General features: G+C 34.5%; 1 protein-coding gene across 13 annotated transcripts in view; it reads right to left on the reverse strand.

The window, feature by feature from the left end:
• The window catches only part of BIRC6 (baculoviral IAP repeat containing 6), a 221939-nt gene that overhangs the window by 34813 nt on the left and 162014 nt on the right, over window positions 1-25112 (reverse strand). For all 13 annotated transcript variants that reach the window (XR_003412372.2, XM_027033515.2, XM_027033512.2 and 10 more), the window contains 3 exons: window positions 24917-25081; window positions 23859-24027; window positions 4656-4866 (listed from right to left, as the gene is read on the reverse strand). Coding sequence is in view for 12 of the 13 variants with exons in the window: in XM_027033515.2 (XP_026889316.2) it covers window positions 4656-4866; window positions 23859-24027; window positions 24917-25081 (545 nt within the window). In the remaining variant the exon portion in view is untranslated. The remainder of the gene's footprint in view (window positions 1-4655; window positions 4867-23858; window positions 24028-24916; window positions 25082-25112) is intronic.

Genomic DNA, 25112 nt, shown 5'->3' on the forward strand with positions numbered 1-25112 from the left:
GCACAGAGGCCACGTGGGGCTCCATCTCAAAAAATCTCAAGAATCGTGAGATCATGATCTGAGCCAAAATCAAGAGTTGGATCTTAACTGAATGAGCCACCCAGGTGCCCCTATATCATCTATATTTAAAAAAAATCAATTTCTGAAAAAATCCTGATACCTAATTACCTTTAATCTTGTCTATTTCAGACAAAAGCAGGAAAGTGTTGAATGTAAAATTCTCTATTTTGAAGTGATACACTTTGGCCATTCTTTTGTGCTTCCTAATCCCTGATTTATCTTAATCTAAAAAGCTTACTAAAAATCAGTCTACAACAATATTAATCAGTTTGTCTACGTTAACCATTAGACTCAAATTAACCCTATGCAGTTATTATAAACTGTGAATCTTGAAAGGACAGGTTAGGAAAGGAGGTAAGTAATAAAAATATAGAATCATGAATAAAAGAATACTAGAATATTATCATCTTTAGGAAGCTCTTAATGCAAACTGTACAGTCAATATTTAACAACTGCCTAAGGAATGTCAACTTCAAGCCAGGAAAGAGGAATGTAGTAAGCTAGAAGTACATTCATTCCCCGAGTGGTGCTCTGGTTTCACTAAATATCAATCCCACCAGTCATCAAACTATCCTCACCTACAAGAGATCATTGTTTTAATTCAGGTATAATTATAATCGAAGGAAATCTGAAACATGCCTCAGAGTCTACTACTTTAAAAATTAAGATTCAGAAGCTACTTTTCAGATATATGTATGTGTGTGCATTGATATATACATGCATATATAATTATATCTCACATATAATAACAACAGCTCAGTAATTACAGAACTAGTAGGTGTAAAAGGCATTCCCACGGTGTCGTGCCACTGTGCCAACAACTCAAGTTCCTCCTCTAAGCAGTCACTCTTGCTTGAGCCTTTGGGTACACAGAAAGTGGGTAATGCAAATCCGATCAGATCTCTGAAATCCTTTCAGTAGCTCATCACATTTAAGAGCAAGTAACTGTAAATACACCCCTCTTCACCTTCTAGCTCCTGTTTTCATCTCTAGTTTCATCTCCCACGCATATACCATACCTAGTCACACCAAATTTCTTCAGGTTTCCCTGAACATGCGATACTTTCTTTCACTGCTAACATTATTCCCAGTTTGGTATAGCAGGCCACTGCACACTTCATTTAGCTAATTCCTACTTACTCCTAAATATAATCACAAATTTCTACTGCACAAACTAGGTAAATGATGTGCCTTTTCAGTTTCTTAACAGTATCTTTCTGTTTCCTCTTACAGAAGGGTTCAAAGTGTGGGTGGGGGAGAGTTGGCTCACCTATATCATCTCCTTCACTCTTTGAATTTTGAGATCAAAATCAGTTGGGACAGAATAATCTCAGTCAGGTTATTCCCGGCAGGAGAATAACTTCCTTTCAGTACTGGGGCAAAACATTCTCATTTCTCTCATCCACAAAAGGGAGATAAAAATTGTAAATATATACAGAAGAAATAATTTTAATGAAAATCATTACATGTAACCACGATCAGCATCTAGGGACCTGCAGAGTGCACAGCAAATCTATTTTTTTTTTATTTAAGATAAACAAATGGTCACATATAAATGATACAAATTTCATTCGAAGGGGAAAAACTGCATTCCCTTTGTGTATGCTTGGTTTAAAAAAAGTAACATATGAGAAGTTAACAAGGCATAACGAGGGAAAAATGAGGAAATAAAGTATATAAATAAAATATATAAACATAATAAGTACTTGCTTTAACTTAAAAAAAAAAAACCATACTAAAAAGATGTACTTTATTCATCCTTACATTTTTTATTGAGAGCAGAGACAAAAAGAACATAAACATTTTCTGAGCGAAGGTACACCTACACATTATTTTTAAAGTCACAGCTCCAAACCCTGATAATGCCACAAAACATATACTAAAAGTGATCGATGAACAGAACATATTTGCCTTGACCATTGTTTTCTCAAAAGTATCCTGGTTAAAAAAAAAAAAAAAAAAAAATGCAGTTGGGATCAAGTAGGCAGGTGGGGAGAGGGGAAGTTTTATACTTTCAGTGTTAAAATTGAACTTAGCCAATTTCTGTGGGTATAAACTCTTTAAGGAAACTGGACAATTCTGCTCACTTTATTAAAGTTCTATCATTATGAAAATATAAAAAGAAATACACCTTAGGTCTTGACAGTCTGGAAGAGAATAGATTTTACCCTCTCTGTGTGAAGTGGAAGACGAATTCTCAATGTACCAAACCTCAAGGCAAGTAGGGATGTTATAACATGTATGTCTTTGAGGGTTTCTTTTTCTAACAGAGGCCGTAAAATGTAACAGATATCATGAACAATCTTGACTAAGAAGAATACTCAAATCCTAAGGTAAAACTCACTAGCATTGTTTCTACATTACTAAAGCAGAGCTATTAAAAATAGCTATTGCAGAGTCACCATAAAGATAAAACAACATAAATAAAATGAGCTCTGAACAGTCATTATGATCTTTTACATACATGTTTTGGTGACAGAAAATTTAGTGTGAAGTACCATTTTTTTCTTACTGAAGAAGGAAGGAAAGCATTTGAAGAATAATTTTTTTTTTTCCAGTAGGAAAAGCAGAAAACCAAAGCTCCAGTCAAATGACACTTGTTATTAGCTATCTGAAATTAAATTTTTACAGTGAATCATGAATACAGTTTATACAGAAGTCAAGTTTACTTTTAAAAAATTATACTGCGTATGTTATGGAGGCAGGAAATATATTAACTTAGGAAAAGCAACAAAAAGGCTACTCTAGGCATACTAATTCCAATCACTGCATCTTCTGTAATTACCTTAGAACTCAATACACTGTAACTTCATTCTTGCAGGATCCAACAGAAATTATAGCTTAAGGAAATACATAATATAGAGTTGTCCATATTTTAATGGTCTTATTTTCACATTTAGACTGTCATAAATTTGTGATTATTATTTTTAATGAAAGTGATAATTATAACTACATTCCTAATCTTTATGCAATTTTTTCATCTAAGAAATAGAATACTCCTGGGAAAAAACACTCCATTTCATAAAAAATTTCAATACATCTCAAAACACAAAAATATGAGGTACAGAAACACAGGGCAAGATCCCTCTAAAAAAACACAGGGCAAGATTCCCCCTAAAAATACTCAAAAGCTCTGCATATTTTATATTAAATGCTTTGTCAAGAACTGTATGTTTATTGTACAATAAGGAACAGAGATGACCAGGGTAGAGATGGGATGATCAATTAGAAGTTTCTCAATGAGACATTAGCTCAATTAGAAAATTAGACCTTCAGTTCAATTATGACATGACACCTTGTTTACGTAATTATACCAGCTGCCTAGATTACCAGTTAGATTTCTGACACGACGAAGGTTGGGACCAAACATAATGTTCTCTTTTCTACAACAGAAACTATCTCACTATCAAAGAAAATATACCTTTACATTGTCCTTCCCTGGTGAAAGAGTAGTATGAACCTACAGCTCTTTTGTTTCCACCAACTGGCTCTTCTTTAATCTTTTGTCCAAATTATGATTTTTACTGCCTAGTAGTGAGCCACTAGCTTTAAAAGTGATAGTGACAATACAATAAATGAACAGTCAGGATTATCTCAGCAGCTGACTCCTCCCTGAAAAAATTATTCTTCCAGTGACCAAATCTCTGCCATTGCTTGACGTCTACTGTGTTTCTCAAATTTATTATCTTAAAAAAATACGTGAGAATAGGTAGAATATATTGTAAAGATGGTAAAGAACATTAATTGACTCAAAAGACCACTGACAAAAGAATAAACTCCCATTTGCAGTATAAATGCTCTAAAAACCAGAATTTGGCCATCTACGTAAAACGGATAACCACTGAACAGATTCTGCTAAGAGAAAGAAAAAGGTTTGCCAGGTAACTTAAAAAGAGTTTTTGTTTTCAGAACTCATCATCTGAATCTAATGAGGTATAAACTTAAGCCAAACATTCATTAAATAATTAAATTTACCAAGAAGATAAATACTAACTTTATTATAACTTCGAGAAATAAATACTGAATCTTCTCTTCTAAAAAAAGATTATAGCATGAATTATAGCATGTATCACAATGAAATAGGAGTAATCCATAAATCCAACAATTCTATTTCTATGAATCTACTGTGTGGAGATTTCTACAAGCCTCAAAAGACATATGTCTGAGTTTATAAAATGAAAAAAGCCCAAATGTCCACTAACAGATGGTTAAGTAAAACATAGCATCTCTATGCTATGCATAATTGGTAGTATTAAAAACAATGTCAGCCCAAATGTATTTACAGACACTGAAAGGTGTCTTTGTCCTCAATATGGACTAAAACTAGCATCCATCTGTATAATCAGTACAATATGACAGAATTTAAGAAAAACTCTATACCTAAAGCCCTAAGATTGCACAAGCAGATGTCTGATAAGCCAATGTAAATAAATGTTTCTGAGTGTAGGATTTGGTGGATACTTTTTCTTTGTAGTTTTATATCTTGCTTGTGTGCATATGTGTTTAATCAGCACATGTCATTTAAGAAAACCCACAAAGTTAGTTTCAAAAGATTCTTAGGGGCACAATCAAGAGCAATGAGCCAAGTATACTACCTTAAACGGTTGGTGTAGGTATCAACACACGTCTTCATTTTGGCTAATAATGTACCAACAGAAGTCTGGCACTCTGACTGTTCTTCTTCCTCTTCACCATTCTCTGTAGAAAGAGGCAACAGTAGGGGCACCATGGACGTACAAGAAGCAATGGCCCGGAGCAATTCCAGCAGAGCTCGATAGAGTGGCACATGTCTTGCCATATCAAGAACTGTAAAAGGAAAGGGAAAAGCATAAAATGAGAACATGTGCAATATAAAAGTCCACAGCCATGTAGCTTCTACTCAGATCTTAAGATTGATTGGTTACTTGGTAAATGAGCTAATGCTGATGTTTATGAAGCACCACGTGCTAAGTATAATAATCATTAGTTCAAATGTTTTATTTATTTTTTTGAGAGAGAGATTGAGCGCGCATGTGTGCGGTGCTTGAGGGAGAGGTGAATCTTAAGCAGGTTCCATGCTCAGGGTGGAGCCTGATGCTTAACTGACCTAGCCACCCAAGCACCCCTCCAATGTTTTCTTAAAAGCACATGTATCGAAGAATAAATGCCCCACTCTAAGAACATATACCACATCTACAATTTTTATAAGTTGTTTTGCTAGGTTTTGTAGTTTTCTTCCAACTGGAATTTACTTTTGTGATCATGTGAGATAAAGACTTTAACAGGGGCACCTACGTGGTTCAGTCGGTTAAGCGGCTGACTCATTTTAGCTCAGGTCATGATCTCATGGTTTGTGAGACTGAGCCCTGTATATGGGGCTCTGCACTGACAGTGCAAACTGTAACTGTTTTTTTTAAGTGTATTTATTTATTTTGAGAGAGAGAGAGAGAGAATGCCTGCAGAGAGTGAGAGAGCATCTTCAAAAAGGCTCCACCCAGCATAGAGCCTGACTCAGGCTCAATCCCACAACAGCGAGACTCTTTTTTTTTTTTTTTTAAAGTAAGCTCTACACTCAGTGTGGGGCTTGAACTCATGACCCTGAGATCAAGGGTTGCGTGTTCTACTAAGCCGGCCAGATACCCTAACAACTTTTTCCCCATCCCAGTTACTGAATAAAGTTATGCCATACATATTCACTGAACACATGCTGCTTGACAGGCTGAGAATACAGCAGTGAAGAAAATAAACAAAAATCCCTGCTCTCATGTAGCTTACGTTCTAGGTAGAGGGCAAATGAGTAAAAAAAATTTTTCAGATGCTAACAGGGACTCTGACTGCTATACACACAAAGACTGAAACCGGGAAGGAGAAGTGGAGGAGTACCTACTGGAGGCAGAAATTGCTTCACTGCCCACAGACCTATACTGAGATTAGAGTATGGGGAGATGCGGCCTAGGGATTCTCAACTCTATAAAATCAGTTGTGACGGTCTGATGACAAACAGGGAGGCTCTTCAGAGTGATGGAGGAGTCGGTCCTCGTTCCACACCTTCCGATGGTGATGCAGAGGACAGAGGCAGGAAAGTAGGACTGCTCATTCTGGCCTTCCTTTGAAATTTTACTCTCCATCTTAATCATACATAAAATTTCCATACATACTTGGTTAGGTTTAAAGCCTTTTTTCCAACCTATGACCTAATGTTACAGCTTACTACAATTTTATGGTATAACATAGTACACTCCAGTTTTCAAGGAAATCCAAGTTAAAACCCAAAGTTACTAATCAATAGGCATAAAATACAACATTAATTCTTGTGAGGATATGAGAAAGCCAGACTTCCATAAACAGATATATATGCAACCTGATAACCAATCTGGCACTATTTAATGCCCATATTCTATGACTTAGCAATACCATTTGTTACTATACACCTATAAAACAAGGGTGACTAATATAATACTGTTTTTATAGCATATAATACTGAAGGTAGGAAGCACCCTAAGAGCAATAAAGGACTAAATACACAATAATATCTAAATGATTGTATCCTATGTAGAATTTGAAAAGAATATAGATCTCCTATACGTATACTTGAGTGAAGTAAGTTGTAAAATAATACATAAAGATGACATTTATGTAAAAAGAAACTCAAATATATTTGCTTTTTTATAGCTGGGAAACTACATAGGAATACTTAGAGGAAAAAGATGAATTTCTAAACATAAATGTTATATACATGAGTAACATCTCACACTGATTATCCTGACAAATCGTAAAACATTGCTGATAAGGCTACAGTCTACTTTGACCATTTCTCTCCTTGTCCACTCATTCACCAGGCATATCACTTTGATATACATACATCTAATCCTTTTTCTACACGATATTCTGTGTGTGTATAACTTTTAGGAAAAGGAACTACAGTCCTCACTGTGTGTATGAGAAGCTAAGATTTAATAACATGTACCATCAGCTAAATAGAAAATAGCAAGAACAATGACACTGAGGTAAATTTAACTCTAGAGCTTTTTCATTATACTGTGATGCCTCCTGTGTTGTTCAATAGGGTAACCACCGGCCACACATGGCTATTTAACTTTAATTAAAATGGAAAGAATTAAAAATTCTGTCTTTAACTGTACTAGCCACATTTCAAGTGATCAACATTCACATGACTCCATATTGGACAACAGAATGTTTCCATCAGAGTGAAACATATAGAATGTTTCCATCAGAGTGAAAAATTCTCTCAGATAATACCTTCTTCAAATGCCAAAGTCCTTATATTATGCTTACCTACATAAGCCATGAAAACTATGTGGGTATGGGCTCTACCCAAAGAGATGAGTCTTTCTCTGCGAGGTGTAGATATCATATAGAGTGAAAGAAATAATCTCTAGATTACATTTAAAACAGCATGAATACTTTGTTTCAGGTTTATTTAAAAACCAGTGATACATACATGTACTGGATATACTTATATAGTTAGATACAGAATACTGATACTATTAATTAACGGTACTTTCACCTAGAAAGAACTAGGGTTGGGGGGGGCAAATATCAGGGTGAATTACTTTTCATCATATGCCAGTTTGAACTATTTTATAATGGTTTATCAGAGTATCTGTCATGCAGTAAATATTTTATTGACAAAAGGAGATAATTTAGTAATTACTAGGTCATAAAACTTGATAACACATAGATGATTTAAAGAACTTAAGATATATAAACACTTCAGCTATGATCTTGTCACAGAATAAGCAACAGACAATATATATTATTTCTAGTTTAAAAATTATTCTGACCTCTGTATAAGAAAGAAAATACTTATTATTTTAGACAGTGTGTTCATTAAGGAATAGAATTTTGTTTTCCAATGTTATTATGTATACTTATAGACTTTGCTCAGAATTTGGTGTTTTTCCTTACTGTCTTCTGAATAAAATTTTATGAATGCAATTTATGCTCCACATTACATTACCTCCAAATAATTCATCCTCCATTGCTATGCAACATTCTACTGCTGGAAAAATTAAATCTAATACAACAAAGCATGGCTTTTTCTAAGTAATTAGTAACATATAATCTCACATTACAGAAGCAGTAAACTAAATTATATACCAAATCACATCACACTGAAATGACTCCAAACAGTAAAGTGACAGGAGGTTATCATATATCCACAAAACTGTCTTAGAGGTTTAATAACAAGACACTTAGCCAGGTTAATCAACACGACTAAAAATAAACACCAATTTTATTCTTAAAATAATTGAGGCAATATTGTGTTTTTATTAAAAGAAAACAACCCTACTGAACTAAACCTAAAATGTTCTGAAATATAAACTATTTGATCCAAAGAATATGAAGAAATAATTTGACAAAGGAAATTTTAAAATGAAAAAGCACATTTCCAAACAGTGTAACAGTAACTCCTCACAGATCAATTTTTAAGAATAAAGGTGTAAATTACAGTACACTGACTGCTAATCCCCAAATGAAAATAGCAATTATAAACAGTGTAGTCATTTTCCTTTCTAAAATTGGAATATAACTAAGTAATACAGGAAATGACTCTGATTGCATTATCAACAATTCACTGAAACCACAAACTAATTCTAGAAGTAATCCCTCTCTAAAGGTGGTGATGGCTGCACCTATCTGTGAATATGTCAAAACTCATCAAAAGTACATGAACTGTACAGTAAGTGAATTATCCTCAATAGAACTGTTATGAAAAACTTCTTAATTATTTATTCACATACTATTTCCACTTTTTCCTTCTGGGGTATTTATTTTTTTCAATTGCTTTATAATACTGCTTTGTATATGAGGAAAAGAAAAAGTTTTATGAACATTTTCCCTAATATGTCATCTTAGTTTTCAAATATATGAAGAGAGAGACACAAATGTGACTTATACAGCTTCTTTCGTCTCGGAGCCAGCAAAAGAAATGAAGCTTAAGCTTATCTTCCATCTTCCACTAAAATTCTGAATAGCTTCCATTTCCACACTTAAGTACTGGACACATTAGAATTTACACTGATATAAATATGGCCAGTTATCCAAAGATGTCCAATTGTGCTATTTTATAAACTCATTTAATGAAGTACAGCACACAGTGTTTTATTCTTCCCAGCCTGCTTCCTTGTAACATTCAAAGAGAAAAAGAAGAGTATAAATTACAACAAAAACCCCAGTAACTTATTTTGTGGGTACCAACCAATTCTAAAATTTATACAGAAAGGCAAAATACTCAAAATAGCCAGTATAATACTTAAAAAGAAGTCAAAGAGCTGCTAAAAGCAGACTTTAAGACTCGCTATAAAGTTAACGACAATCAAGATAATGTAGTACTGGCAAAATAACAAATAGATCAATGGAACAAAAAATTTAACAAAAATCTGTACATGAAGATTTACAGCAGCTTTATTCATAACTGCCAAGACCTGGAAACAACCAAGATGTCTTTCAAAAGGTGAACTGTTAAATTGTTGACTATCCAAGCTTTCAAGTCACAAAATGACATGGAGGAAACTGAAATACATGTTGCTCAGCGAAAGAATTACTCAGTGAAAGCCAATTTGACAAGGTTATATACTGTATAATTCCAACTACATGACATTTGGAAAAGGAAAAACTGGAGCCTGTAAAAAAGTTACCAGAGGTTTTGGGGGATGAGGGACAGTCTGGGATGAATAGGGGGGAACACAGGGAGTTTCTTAGGGAAGTGAGTGGAATCTACTTTGTGTGATACTATAATGGTGGAATGCAGGACACTATGCATTTGTCAAAATCCACAGAAATGTCCAAGAGAGAGTGAACACTAATGTAAACTACTGACTTTAGTTAAAAACAATGTATCATTATTATTCCATCAATTGTAACATGTACCACACTAATGCAAGATAGAAGTAACAGAGGATACTGAGTAGAAGAGAGAGGGAATATACAGAACTCAATGTTTATGTAAAGCTGTACAACTGCTTTAAAAAGCACGATGCATGCGCGCGCACACACATACACACACACACACATTTTTTTGGCTTATACATTTTAAGGAGAGAGTGTGTGCATACGCCAGGGCAGGACAGAGAAAGAGGGAAAGACAGAATTCCAAGCCGACTCCATGCTGTCATTGCCGAGTTTGATACGGGGCTCAAACTCAAGAAGCATGAGATCATGACCTGAACTGAAATCCAGAGTTGGTCACTTAACCAAGTGAGCCATCCAGGAGCACCCCAAAATAAAGTAAATAAGTTTAAAAAACAAGCTACAAAAAAACCCATAGTATTTTATACAAGAATATAACTAACCCAAGACACAATGATTGAAAAAAAATGCTTTTTAATGTTTATTTTTGAGAGAGAGAGACAGAGAGAAAGAGAGAGCGAGAGAGCAAGTGAGCATGAGTAGAGGAGAGGCAGAGAGGAAGACACAGAATCTGAAGCAGGCTCAGCTCTGAGCTGTCAGCACAGAGCCTGATGTGAAGCTCGAACTCACAAACTGCGAGATCATGACCTAGGCTGAAGTCAGATGCTTAACCAACTGAGCCACCTAGGCACCCCAGGGCACAGTGATTTTTTTAAATAATAATTATTAAATGGTTATAAGTTACAAAAAAACAGGAAAAACCACAAAATAAGAAACCACCTGTCCATTATAAGAATAATGCCGAGGCCAGCTCAGCATGCTAAAACTCAATAAAAAGGAGTCGGGAAAAAAGATATGACAAATTTGCAAGCACATGTGTGACTGTTAATTAAAATTTTTTTAAATCTAAAAATAAACGGGAATAGAGAAAATAAAACAGCTCTTTTAAGTAAATGAAACATGGTATTTCCTTTTATTCAAATGACATTTCATTCAATTAAGTTAGCAGTGGGAAGGGACAACTGAGAATCTTAAATTATGAAAATAAAATATATTCTCTTCAAATGAGAAATGGAAGCAAAAGCTGTGGAGACAAGGTAATAAGCAACGGACAATGAGATTGAGAATCATTTTAACAGTGTGAGACATAAAACTCTGGGTCTGATTTACAAAGAACTTTAAATTTCATTACTGTATCATTTCTTATGTGTTTTGCTCTTAAAATGTCAAGTTTTTGTATGTTTGCTTTTTTCCTGATAATAATTAGTTACATAAACAAGTGCGTTAATTTTAATGTCAAATTCTAAGAGATATTAACATATCTGGCAATCTACACTTATGTCTGGAACTTAGAACATGGTTATTAATTAATAACTCATTTTGTATTATTTGTGGTTTTTAAAAAAAGGTTTATTTCTGAATATGGCCAGAGAGGAGAAAACTAAGGAAAAGCTAATTTATGTTCATGTTTTTTTGGTATGCACTTTTAAAACTAACATGGATGGATAGTCAGTGAACAAAGGAGTCAATAAATGTAACAAACTCTTAATGAAAACTTTCTTGTTAAAATACAAAACAAAGCAGGGCGCCTGGGGGGCTTAGTCGGTTTAAGCATCCGACTTCGACTCAGGTCATGATCTCACAGTTCGTGAATTCCAGCCCCGCATCAGGTGAGCTCAAGCCCCACTCCAGGCTCCAGACTCTCTCTCCCACTCTCTCTGAACTTTGTGGGATTCTCTCTCTCTCTCACTCCCTCCCTCTCTGCCTCTTGCTTACTCGTATGCTTTGTCTCTCAAAAATAAATGAATAAATTAAAAAATAAAGTAAAATGAAAAAAAAATTAAAATTAAAAAAATTACTTAAAAAACTATAACACAAAGCAACTGTTTCCATCTTGAATTCCTTAGTCCCATTTCTGTCAATAAGAGCTTCATCAGAAAACCTTAGATTATCTTTATACTTTGCTCCTTTTTACCTGCATACTTCACTGTTATTAAAGGATTAAATATGACCAGCTGACAAAGAAAGAGCAGGGGCACAATGCTGTTATGCAACACCATGTCTGCAACAGTGGCTTACAGCTCCATCATTATTCATAAAGTGCCAAGTGCATGTTCAATGTTACTGCTTATTACTAAACAAAGTCACTATCCTTCTGATGCTCGGAAGTTCCCTGGTTGCTGAATTATGCAATGCTTGAAAAGTACCTTGGAGTTAACAACTACAGATAGAGGTGTGTGACATTACTATAATTATTCCGGTAAGAGAAATTTTCTAATTTGAAAGTAGTGACTAGTACAAGATATAAAAACAGAATTCTCATTTTCTGTATTTGAAATTACATTTCAACACAGAAAAGGATGTTCAAATAGCTGAAAAGAAACAGAAGAGTTTTAAGATTCATCAGACAGAAAATTCATAAGTAGTCACCATTTTTGTGAAGCACCATTCAGCATGTATAAAAGCCAAAAGAAACATGGAACACATTTACCATTTGATTACTACTGGTAGAGGCTATCAATTTATACCAAACAGTTACAGTGAAATTTACATGGATTACTACTGGAGAAGACCCCTCCCCCTGGATACAATGAAAACATCTGTCATCTTGAGTATGAAGCCTGTCCAGGCTCTGCTCACTTTTCTTTCCTTGAGTACAAACGGAAGCTTTCCACGAAGAGAAAAAATCCATTCATCACCACTGTGGACTATGCAGGATATCTGATAATACTTTATTCCTGATGCAATGTAGAGTAAGGAACACATCTCTTTTTATTATTTTAAAAATCTGACATTTAGTACCTTCATTATTTTAGGCTAAAATATGCAGTGATTATATACACATATTAGACCAACTGACTGCAATTCACATGTATGTCAGCTTAGCTAGATATAGATAGAATATTTGAAAATAAAATTTAGAGTTACTAAATATAGAACATATATAAACGGCAGATCTAATGTTTACCTTTTCATTATATTTTCTTATCCTATCGAACTGTTGATAATAGATTAGAAGTTCTACTAAAATATATTCATTTTCTATCATTTTCCATCATGTTAACAGAATGAAATAGAAATGCACCCTGAAAAATTATGCAAAGATAACAGGTATAGTAAATTTATTTACTATTTCTGTACATGTTGGAAGGAATCTTTCCTAGAAGTTTCACAATTTTCTTTTTTTCTAGACCAAGAGATGTTCTGGGAAAATGAGTACTTTTGTCATCATTACAGCAGAAGACGTTAAGAAGCAAGAAAAGAAAGAAGAAAAAGAAGAGCCTATCTCGGCCATATTAGGCATCATGGGACAATAGTTCATTTCTTGGTAATTGTTCTTGTTTTATTTCTATACCACACTCTGATGATCTTTTTCATGGGGCTGCATTCAAGACCAAAGCCAGCTCTAATAAGAATGATTTCTAAGAATATCCTTTAAAAGTCCATTTCCAGAGAACTATGACACACATTCCAGGGTAAATGGCTTGTCCTAAGCGTGGCGATGACTACGGACGACCAAGATTTACTGCCAGAAAACATACATGACTTGGCAATATAAACAAGACACAAAAGCAAAAATGCCATAGACATTTTTTCTCAACGTACATGTTGAATATATTGTTTATAATCAAATAGCATTTAAATATGTTTTCTTTAAGCTCCTACCTATCTACCTAATATAGGAAAGGGAAATTTAGTCAGTATGGAAAGTAAGACCAACAAAATGTAAAGCAAAATAAAGATTTAGTCAGCATAAATAAACACAATATTTTCAAAATCACTATCTTCCTCTGGATTTATATTTAATATCCCAAAAGAAATGCATACTTTAAAATGATTTTTTGGTAGTTAAGCAATTCTAACTGTAAGATTACATAGAAAATGAACACTATGTAAGAAAAGTATCTTGTTTTTTTCTGATGAGTCATCAGCACGTGCTGACTTTATTTCTCTGATGAATTTCAGTAAAAACAAAAACAAAATAGACACCTAAAATGTGCAAAAACTTCAACTCAATTGAATAAAATATTTGTTTACAGAGTGTTAATTTAAGTGAACTCAAAACTAATGTGAAAACTAAATACATTCATTATTCAAATATTTAATTTTATTTAACATTTTTTTAAATGCTTATTTTTGAGAGAGAGTGCAAGCTAGAGAGAGGCAAAGAGAGAGAAGCGGACAGAGGACACGAGGCATTCTCTGTGCTGACAGCAGACAGCCCAATGCAGGGCTCCAACTCACAAACTATGAGATCATGACCTGAGGCAAAGTCTGATGCTCAATCAAATGAGCCGCCCAGGTGTCTCTCAAATATTTAATTTTCAATTAAGGAATTTATCCACTTACTTTGCCTAATCTGACACATAAAATCATCCTATATATTTCAAGGAAATATCATACAGAAAGAATCAGAGATCTTTAAATTATTTCTCTGTAAATTATAAATCCTTTAAGTAATTAAATACTGAATTTTAATCTATAATTATTTGCAATTAATAACCATACAAAGTAATGTGGGTAATGTTCATATCTTAAAAGACAATCACTGGGAATGCAAGCTGGTGCAGCCACTCTGGAAAACAGTATGGAGGTTCCTCAAAAACTAAAAAAAGAACTACCCTATGACCCAGCAATTGCACTACTAGGCATTTATCCACAGGATACAGGTGCGCTATTTTGAAGGGACACATGCACCCCAATGTTTATAGCAGCACTATCAACAACAGCCAAAGTATGGAAAGAGCCCAAATGTCCATCGATGGATGAATGGATAGAGAAGATGTGGTGTGTATACACACACACACACACACACACACACACACACACACACAATGGAGTATTACTGGGCAATCAAAAAGAAAGAAATCTTGCCATTTGCAACTACATGGATGGAACTGGAGGGTATTATGCTAAGTGAAATTAGTCAGAGAAAGACAAAAATCCTATGACTTCACTCATAGGAGGACTTTAAGAGACAAAACAGATGAACATAAGGGAAGGGAAACAAAAATAATATAAAAACAGGGAGGGGGACAAAACAGAAGAGACTCATAAATATCGAGAACAAACTGAGGGTTACTGGAGGGGTGGTGGGAGGGGGGATGGGCTAAATGGGTAAGGGGCACTAAAAAATCTATTCCTGAAATCATTGTTACACTATATGCTAACTAATTTGGATCTAAATTTTAAAAAATAAAATTAAAAAAAAAAGAATTTTATATTGATACATATTAAAATGATAATATTTGGAATACATTGGGTTAAACAGGATACATTAAAAAATAAAAAAATAAAATAAAAAAGATAATTACCTAACAAATATATTATGCTTGGCAAACTAATTACATTTTTTTAGTAGTGATCTGGTAATTTGACTTTTACAGTTAAAATCCTTCCCAACTAAAACTATATTTTCTCCTCTAAAAGATCAAGTTGTAGAAATTATATTTGAGCAAAACATAGTTAAAAACAAATGCTGAGGGGGCACCTGGGTGGCTCAGTCAGGCATCCGACTTTGGCTCAAGTCACAATCTCACGGTTCATTGATTCGAGCCCTGCACCAGGCTCTGTGCTGACAGCTCAGAGCCTGGAGCCTGCTCTGGAATTTGTGTCTCCCTATCTCTCTCTGCCCCTCCCCTGTTCATGCTCTGTCTCTCTGTCTCTCAAAAATAAATAAATGTTGGGAAGCCTGGGTGGCTCAGTTGGTTAAGCGTCCGACTTTGGCTCAGGTCATGATCTCACGGTTCGTAGGTTTGAGCCCCGCATCGGGCTCTGTGTTGACAGCCTGGAGCCTGGAGCTTGCTTTGGATTCTGTGTCTCCCTCTCTCTGCCCTTCTCCCTTTTGCGCTCTCTCTCTCAAAAAATAAATACATGTTAAAAAAAAATTTTTAAATACATAAATGTTAACAAAACAAAATGCTGAAATAAACACTGGGTACAGTAAAGTAAGAGAAAGAATTTTTTCACCCAGAATTCTCACTAAAATGTAACCCAATAAATAAACTGAAAACTATTCTTTGATATTACTGCATATTTATAAACAAAACATGCCTTTGCAATCAAGATGCTTGCAAATGAGGGGCACCTGGTGGTTCAGTAGATTAAGTGTCCAACTCTTGATTTCAGCTCAGGTCATGATCTCACGGTTTGTGAGACAACCTCACGATGGGAGCTCTGTCTGCACAGAGCCTGCTTGGGATTCATTCTCTCTCTCTCCCTCTCCCTCTCTCTCTCTCTCTCTCTCTCCAAAGCCCCCTACCATCCCTTCTCTGTTCTTGCACGCATGTGCTTGCTCTAATAAACTTAAAAAAATTTTTTTTAGAAAGTTACTTGCAAATGAAAATTACTAAAAGGGTATCTTAAGTGAGCACACAGCATGAAAACTATTTGTCCATTAACAAACAATTAGAAGGTGTTTTACTGCATAGCTATGAATTTGATATAAGTAACACTATCATATAGAAGTGCTATAACAGAAACATCAATGGACTTCATACAAATACTTTGATAAAAGTAACTTTTGCATATAATAATTCATACACAATATTTCCTCTCCCTTGCAGTTTTCCAATTATTTAATTTATTGAATTCATACTCCTCAACTGAGCCTTAGCCAACAAATTATTTTGGGGATTCATGTCAACCCTAGAAATGCTGAATGCTGGCTTAAGTCGGCAGTTAAGCCAGCCAGTAGACAAAAAGAATGAAATACAGAGAAACCCACATCAAAGTATCAAAGATTTTTGGCATAGGATCAAAGTATGTATGTTTCTTACACAAGTCAGGAAGGGCTCTACCCAGCTGGAAGGGCATTCTACTGGGGAAATATGTATGTATATGATATATTTTATAGTTTCTCAATGTAAACCTAATTAATTGATTGTTTTAGTCAATTCCTTTTTTATGGCGTCTTTAAAAAAAGTATTCTAAATTGGTTATATAAACATCCAGTTTGTGTAATATTGAATTATGTCATGGCAATAGAGGCTTAAATAAATTTGGAAACAAACACAACTTTTAACAGGTTTACAATTTAACTATTGAGAAGAGAAATATACATATACAAGTTGAGTTGTTTATAAAAGAACTAGAGAGTTATGTTTAATTTGGCAAGTGGTTAGGTGGATTCATTAAGAAAGTTTATACTATAACAGCACTACAACATGAGAAGTGAAAATATAAGCATTAGGTACACTGGCAACTAACAGGAAGGAAGGATCGCTTTACTGTGGTTGATCAAGTAAGGTATCTCTGCAGTGTTGCAGATATTTTATCCTTACAAACCGGTACAAATCAGATCAGTTGGGAATCCATTTAAAGTTTCATTAAAGCAACCCCATCTCCCCCTTTAAAATTACCAGTACAATTATTTAACAGAGAGAGTGATGTATTCTACACCAAAGATATTTGCATATAGGATGCCTCTGACAAAGATGAGAATTCCAGATAAAGGGAACTAACATTTGTTGATGAACGCTTATGTGCAAGACACACTGAGTGGACAATAACATGATCAAAATCTTGGCATTCTGTACTCTTTTACCAAGAATGAAATGGTAGAGGGGTGCTTGCGTGGCTCATTCAGTTAAGTGTCTGACTTCGGCTCAGGTCATGATCTTGCGGCTCGGGAGTTCGAGCCCCGCGTCGGGCTCTGTGCTGTCAGCTCAGAGCCTGGAGCCTGCTTCGGATTCTGTGTCTCCCTCTCTCTCTGCCCTTCCTCTGCTTGCATACACTCTCTTTCTCTCAAAAAATAAGCAAACATTAGAAAAAATTAAAAGAAAAAAAAAGAATGAAATGGTAGACAGGTCCTGAAAGTATCTTGTTTTTGTAGAAAATAGATACACTAAATATAGGCAAGCATTCCAGATTTTATTTTGTACTCCTCAGCTAATTTTCAAGAAAACTAGGGCCATATTATAACAGTTTGGGATTAAAAACCAAATGGCATACAATTCTACTTAGCAGAAGTATCTTAAAATTTTTACCCCTTTCTGACAGACTGTTTATTAAAAGAGTGCAAAGAAATGGCATACACAACTCAAAAGCTTCAAGTAAACTATTACAAAGAAAACTATAAGTAAGGATATAAAGTTAAGTATTATGTGTCATAATGGCTCAATAATTTCTACTTATTTGTTCTCAGACAAGTTGTATCAACAAAGTAACTTTTTACGAATGATAAAATTGCATACTTTCTATTGATAAACTATTATCTTTTCTCGGTACAACACTAATGTAATATTCAAGCTCTTAAACAATAGGCCCTCCTGAATTTACTGCCCTGAAGACCAGAAAGATGGATAGGGGAAAAAAGGGGAAAAAAAAAAAAAAAAAAAAAAAAAAAAAGGAAAGATGGGTACACTTCCAATTGTACATTTACTTTGAATTAACTTTATAGTAATAACTTTGGGTTTTAAAAAATGTGGTCATATTTAAATTAAGACATTTGCCATAACAAGAAAATTAACTTTATTTTCAACTAGTATACTCATGAGATTAAACTTAAGTCCTCACTTTCTGAGAAATATAACAAAAGATAAGACACGATAAGAACCTAAACACATAACTCCAGTGTGAGGAAAATCAGATGGTTTAATACAGCTTGCACTAATGGGTTTTGTTTCACTATAGGTAGTTATGGAACCAGCGAACCAACGCTGTGAAAATGACAAAATTTTCGTATTAGTATATACCATCACTTAGCTAAGACAAACAGCCAAACTGGTACCTTATAATGTTCCCAAAAGAAAGTCCTGTACTTGTTTTCTCATTTCTACCTTCCTCTAACCTATCATGTTTATTCATTTCTCTTTTCCATACTGAAAAATCCACTTATGGCTTTTCTTCAGATTTGAAAATTTTTGAGTTTGGTAATAGCCATATTACTGCTAAAGAGTTAAACCCAGGCAACTGACTAAATGTCTCTGGATTTCATTTTTCTCATTTGTCCCTTCCTAGTCTGTATATTGGCAGGGAATGAACAGGAAAACTCAAGTTTCCCTTTCTGAAATTGTATTTACCTCCATGCTATGAAACCAGCACTAAAATGGTACAGATTTTATGATACTGATAAAGGATTTTTTTTTTTTTTTACAGAGAGAGAAAAAAGAGTATGAGCGGGAGAGGGATGGGGGAGGGGGGAGGAATAGGGAGGAGGGAGGGAGGGAGACAGAGACAGAATATGAATCTTAAGCAGGCTTAATGCTCAGTGCAGAGCCTGATGTAGGGCTACACCCTATGACCCTGGGATCATGACCTGAGCTAAAGTGAAGAGTCAGATGTATAACCAACTGAGCCACCCAGGCATCCCTGATTGTTCCATTACATTAATGGCAAGTAAGTTAATATTCTCCAGTGATGTTTTCTGAAAATAGGAGAATGTCATTTCCCCAAATGGTATCAAGATGAGGTGAGGGTGAGGTACCCTAAAGGAACATTCTACATTCATACTTTTTTTTTTTAAACCAAATATTGCTAGCAATGAAACAGGATCTCCATCTAGTGGCCAGTAGGGTAACTGCATGCTTACTGAATAGCATAGTTAACCGTGGCTTGAGGAAAAAAAAGATCCTTGTTTACAAGGCAGCTTTCAAAATAACATGGCTATAACAAATAGAATGTTGACAAAGAAAAGTTAAAATGAACACATTCTTTATACAAGGATTTTCCTATCTACCTAACTACTTTCTCTAATGGTTTTTACCATTCCTATGAAAACTGATACTTGAGTTCAAACATGTAATTCACTTATTTGTTTCAATTACCCACCTTCAGCTCTGGCTTCAAATTTACTGTTTTATAATTTTTCCAGCAACTCTCTTGATTACAGACTAAGCTTACTGAATTAAATTCTTTCAAGAAAAATTTAAAAATACATACACAATACTGTTTTGATACATATAGTTGGCCAAAAGAGAGGCATATTACTGGGTTAATCTAATGTACAAAAGCAAGTAAGAACACTAATATATTTCTTTATTTTATTAGCATAAAAAGAACTATTATTTAAGCTTCAAATATACATATCTATTTTATTTTATAAAAAAATTTTTTTTTCAACGTTTATTTATTTTTGGGACAGAGACAGACAGAGCATGAACGGGGGAGGGGCAGAGAGAGAGGGAGACACAGAATCGGAAACAGGCTCCAGGCTCTGAGCCATCAGCCCAGAACCCGACGCGGGGCTCGAACTCACAGACCGTGAGATCGTGACCTGGCTGAAGTCGGACGCTTAACCGACTGCGCCACCCAGGCGCCCCAATATACATATCTATTTTAAATAACTGAAACCATCCCATAATATCTGAGAAATCTGATCACCAAACCAGACACTTCAAAAATTTTGCCATTCTTTCACTTATAAACAGGCTTCTACTTTTTGTGCCCCACCCATTTTCAGGCCAACAGAGAAAGACCAATATATGAAAAGTGTATAGTAACAAAACTACTATTAGGTTACTAAAAATTCCTCCTGGGGGGAGCCTAGGTGGCTCACTCGGTTAAGCGTCTAACCTCAGCTCAGGTAATAATCTCATAGTTCATGAGTTCGAGCCCTGCATCAGGCTCTGCACTGCCGGCTCAGAGCCTGGAGCCTGCTTTGGATTCTCTGTCTCCCTCTCCCTCTCCCTCCCCATGTCTCTCTCCACCCACCCCCCTGCTTGCATACACACATGTGCACGTGCTCGCTCACTCTCTCTCAAAAATAAATAAAACACTAAACATACACATTCATCAGCGTATCCAGTAATTTTTAAATTTTACAAATCAATATAAAAATAACACACTGGATAAATAATACAAAGCCATATTATGCTACAAGTTAAAGTGTTGTTTGAGAATCACTTATTGCAAATATAACAGATGTAATGACTAAACATAATCAGTACCTATCTCTGGAGAATGGGATCAGTGTCTCAGTTACAGAACTGTTAGAAGGTCAGTAACGGAAAAAAGGGTGTCCTTTTCTCCAAGGAATCAGTATGCACTCTTTATGCTGGTAATGATTTTACAACGGACAGTACTCTCTTTTCACCTGTGATGCAAAGATGTTCACAGCTAAAGTGAAGATCAATTATTATGTGCAATTTCTGTTTATCAGTATGGCTAGCATATTGTTATTCACTTAAAATTTTTGGCCAATTTTTAAACTTCCACCAAAATAAAACAGACTTACAAATAACCTGCTACATAACAAGCCTTCTAATATGAGAACTTTAAGGCATTATTAAAAGACACAACTGGACTCTGGTATTCATAGCACTCTTTAATAGTCATTAAGAAGAAAAGTTCAGAGATTTCAAATTATCTAACTTATACATTAGGAGTCAGAAAAGAAGGACAAAAACGAGGTTGTAAAGGGGTAAGAAACCACATTCAATACTTAATGGCAGGCCAATGAAAGTAGGGCATGAACTGCTGTATGTCTTGTCTTGCTCGCCGATTGTTTCCCAACATGTAACAGAAAGGAAATGTGTACTACTTTACCAGAGTTCTCAAGACAGCCTATTTCATTATGCTTGCTTGTGTTTTTGTATATTATCTGCTAGCGATGCAAGCAAACCATCCCTTGAATATAATGTCTCAAATGAAATTATTAGCACCTCTCCAACAAACACCAACAAATGGCCTGTACTCTGTAAAAAATGTCAGTATTATGAAAGACAAAGCAAAGCTTGGAACGGTTTTTTACCCTATCCCACCACCCAAACTTGCCAATATTCTTTTTTTTTTTTTTTTTAAGTTTATTTATTTATTTTTGAGAGAGCAAGAGTGTGTGAGCAGGGGAGGAGCAGAGAGAGGGAGAGAGAATCCTAAGCAGGGCCCATGCTGTCAGCACAGAGCCTAACTGGCTTGAGCTCATGAACCGTGAGATCACACAGCCTGAGCCAAAATTAAGAGTCTGTTGCTTCACTGACTGAGCCACCCAGGCATCCCACCAAAAATAATATTCTATAGGCAAGTGACAAAACTGGAAATTGGACTAGGTAATCTGTTCAGATTTTAAAATGCTACTTAAAAACTAACATTTTAAGCAAAATTAATGATTATATAAATAACATATTTACTGATATAATACTAAAGTATTTTTTCCTGAAAATCAATTCATATTTAGAATATTCTAAATGAGCATACTTTTCTCACAATCTAAAGATCAGAATATATCCCAAACGTGACAGTAATTTTCTCTGATCATTTAAAACATCGTTTAAAAGGTGTATTACCAAATTATCTGATCTACTTAACTAAGTCACTTTATAGCAATTAATTGATCTTAAAGTATTATTCCAAAATCATTTTTGTTACCACATTCAAATATAAATGTACCAATTCCAGTTATACCAATGGACAAGGTACCAGGTTCGAGCACATAATTCTAAAACTAGGGCTAAAACAAAATCATTTTATAGGGAAAAAGTCATAAAGGAAAGATCAAATTCTGATCTGTCACATTAAACTTCTAAAATAGTTCCAAGATACAGCATCTAAGTCTCCGTAATGGCATATGGTTAACAAAATCATGGTTTATTTATTAACATATATACTTACCAGAAAGTGCACCTTACATGAATACATTAAACAGTAAAAGTAGATAATACTGGATTTCCTTTTTGACCCTGATCCATACACATAAAAGCTCAGTATTATACAAAGACTGAATTATAGAACAAGATAAATTTTAAAATTTTTGAGAGGATTTACATTTTAAAAGTGAAAGGACTAATTAAATAATATTTTAATAATGTGGAAAGAGATAAAGAAAAACCTTATCCCACTCTACTCAATTTCTCTACACAACCCAATGTTAAATTTCAGCACCAATATCTAAAATAGTTAAGTGTTTATACCTCTAAATATTTTACTTCATCAAAAAAATACACTGTGTACCTGATACCTACTTTTTAAAAAAGACCAATTTAATGTATCAAACATATCAATGTAAAAGAAAATTCAATCTAAATAATGTATCATCTCAATATTTTTATGAAGTTTAAGGCAGATTAGAAAACTGTGTTTAGAAGCCAAATAATCTCCATAGCGGTAGAAAATAGGGGCAGTTACCCCTTTACAAATACAAGTAGCTTTTCCATCTCCAACTGTGCATTAAAAAGATTTATTCCCATCATTTTCCTCACCTATTCTTCCTTAATAATCTAAGTATATGTGTAAATGTCTATTTTCATAACAATATGATTAAAGAAAGGCATAGATAAGAAGAACAGATACTAAAAGTTCCTGGTGAAAGGGAAGCGATGTTAATTAACTTGTTTTTCTTGGCACTATCTGTAAACAAAACACATCCTTCTATTATTATTTAGGAAAAGAATATATTTCTCAGAAGATACTTTCATAACTACTTATGAAATAAACTAGTTTCAATGATCAGCTGCACATTGGCAAAGTAAGTACCCACAGTACTTCTATTAGTGAATTTATGAAATTAGTAGTCTTATTATCAAGTACCTATGGGACTAAAATAATTTATACATGTCTTGAAATTACCATCATCCGAAATTTTACAGTGTTTGAGAAAAACATTAAAATTATTAAAATGCATAGAAGTTCAACCATATTTATATATAATATATAATATTTAGCTCAGAATATTATCAAGAAGCTACTAGCCTTTGCCCATTATTTTCAGTTATACATTATTTGTAAAAAAAAAAAAAAAAAAAAAAGTACATTCACAGGTTAAAACAAAGAGATAATGAAAACTTTCATTTTGTGTTTCAGGACAGATGACAACACAGGTAACCCGATTAGAATCCCCAATTAGAATCTCCAAAAAACAACTAAGTGTTTCCACAATAATTTTTAAGAAATAAATCCGTTAATCTCATGCCTACAGATACTGGGGAAGGATAATACCAAATACTCCACCGGAACCTCATTATTTTAATAGATAATAAAGTAAACAAAGGACTAATGACAATGTGACTTACCTGAATCATTTCGTAGATAAGATGACATAGCTGGGATGAGACAAGACTGACTGAGAAGCTCCAGAAGTACAGAAGGAAGGGCGTTACTGTTCTGTACTCTACTCTCATGAGATGACTGAGCTTCCCCATTTACTGCTCCACTCACGGGATTTATGTAACTTGCAAGAACCTAAAAATAAAAATTAGAGGGTTTAAATTGGATTTTAGCTTCACATACTTTAAAAGCCCGCATTTGGTTAGATATTCAGTCTAAGTACCAAGAGTTTATATTTTCAAGTCAGTCAACGTCTTTGTTTCAAAAACAAGACTTGTTTCCCTTAGATTTTTCAAAAGAGAAGGGTGTGTTCTGCGCAATGTTACATTGTATATAGCTAGACATACAGAAAAAAATCCACCTAACAAGACAAACTTAAAAAAATGAGCAACAATTCTGGTATTATTTACATTACTGAATAGATTCCGTGTTCAGTTTGACAGTGATCTTAGAATTTTGTACCAGAATGAGCCTATCATTCTAGAATTATAGAAAATAATGCTCAAAAACTTGGCCCATTTTAGTCAATTAGTTGATGCAGGGACTAAAGCTATTATTTAAGCACCTGCCCTTCCCATTGGTGCTGTGGGACTTTCCATACTAGTACAACTTGCCTGATTCTAGAAGAGTCCTAAAACAATGTGAGGAACGAATAAAAGAATAAATAAACAAACATTTAAATATATATATTTAAAAAAGAGAGTCCAGATACAGCATTTTAGAAGAGAAGATGACTGGAAGAAGGTAGATATGGTATATTTTCCAGTTATTGGATAATTTCGTCCCTGTCACTTTCCTCTCAGTGAAAAAGCTAATTGAGATGGAAGAAATTTAGAGTTACAAGGAGGGAAGAATAAATAATCTTTGTCCAGGGGTATTTAAATGTACTAAGAGCAAGGAGCATAATATATTCTATAACAGTAGCTGAGGATGAGTTGGATAGTCATCAATACTTAAAAATCAACACAAATATAAAAAAAAAATGTAACTATTATCACCGACAATATCAACTTTGTAAATATACCTGCAGAAGACAGGTAACATGTTCCTCTTCCAGCCTCTGTTTAGTTAAGGCTTGTTCAACATCCCATCCAGAAGCCGTAGAACCTGTTCCAAAGCCAGTCCCTTTTGCCCAATACAGCTGTTGTTCTTCTGTTGATGTAGGGTTATGAGAGCTCGATACCTGTGGCTTGTAACAAAAAATGAAAATTTCTTATTAT

This window comes from Acinonyx jubatus, chromosome A3 (genome assembly GCF_027475565.1).
Source record: "Acinonyx jubatus isolate Ajub_Pintada_27869175 chromosome A3, VMU_Ajub_asm_v1.0, whole genome shotgun sequence".
NCBI lineage: Eukaryota > Metazoa > Chordata > Mammalia > Carnivora > Felidae > Acinonyx > Acinonyx jubatus.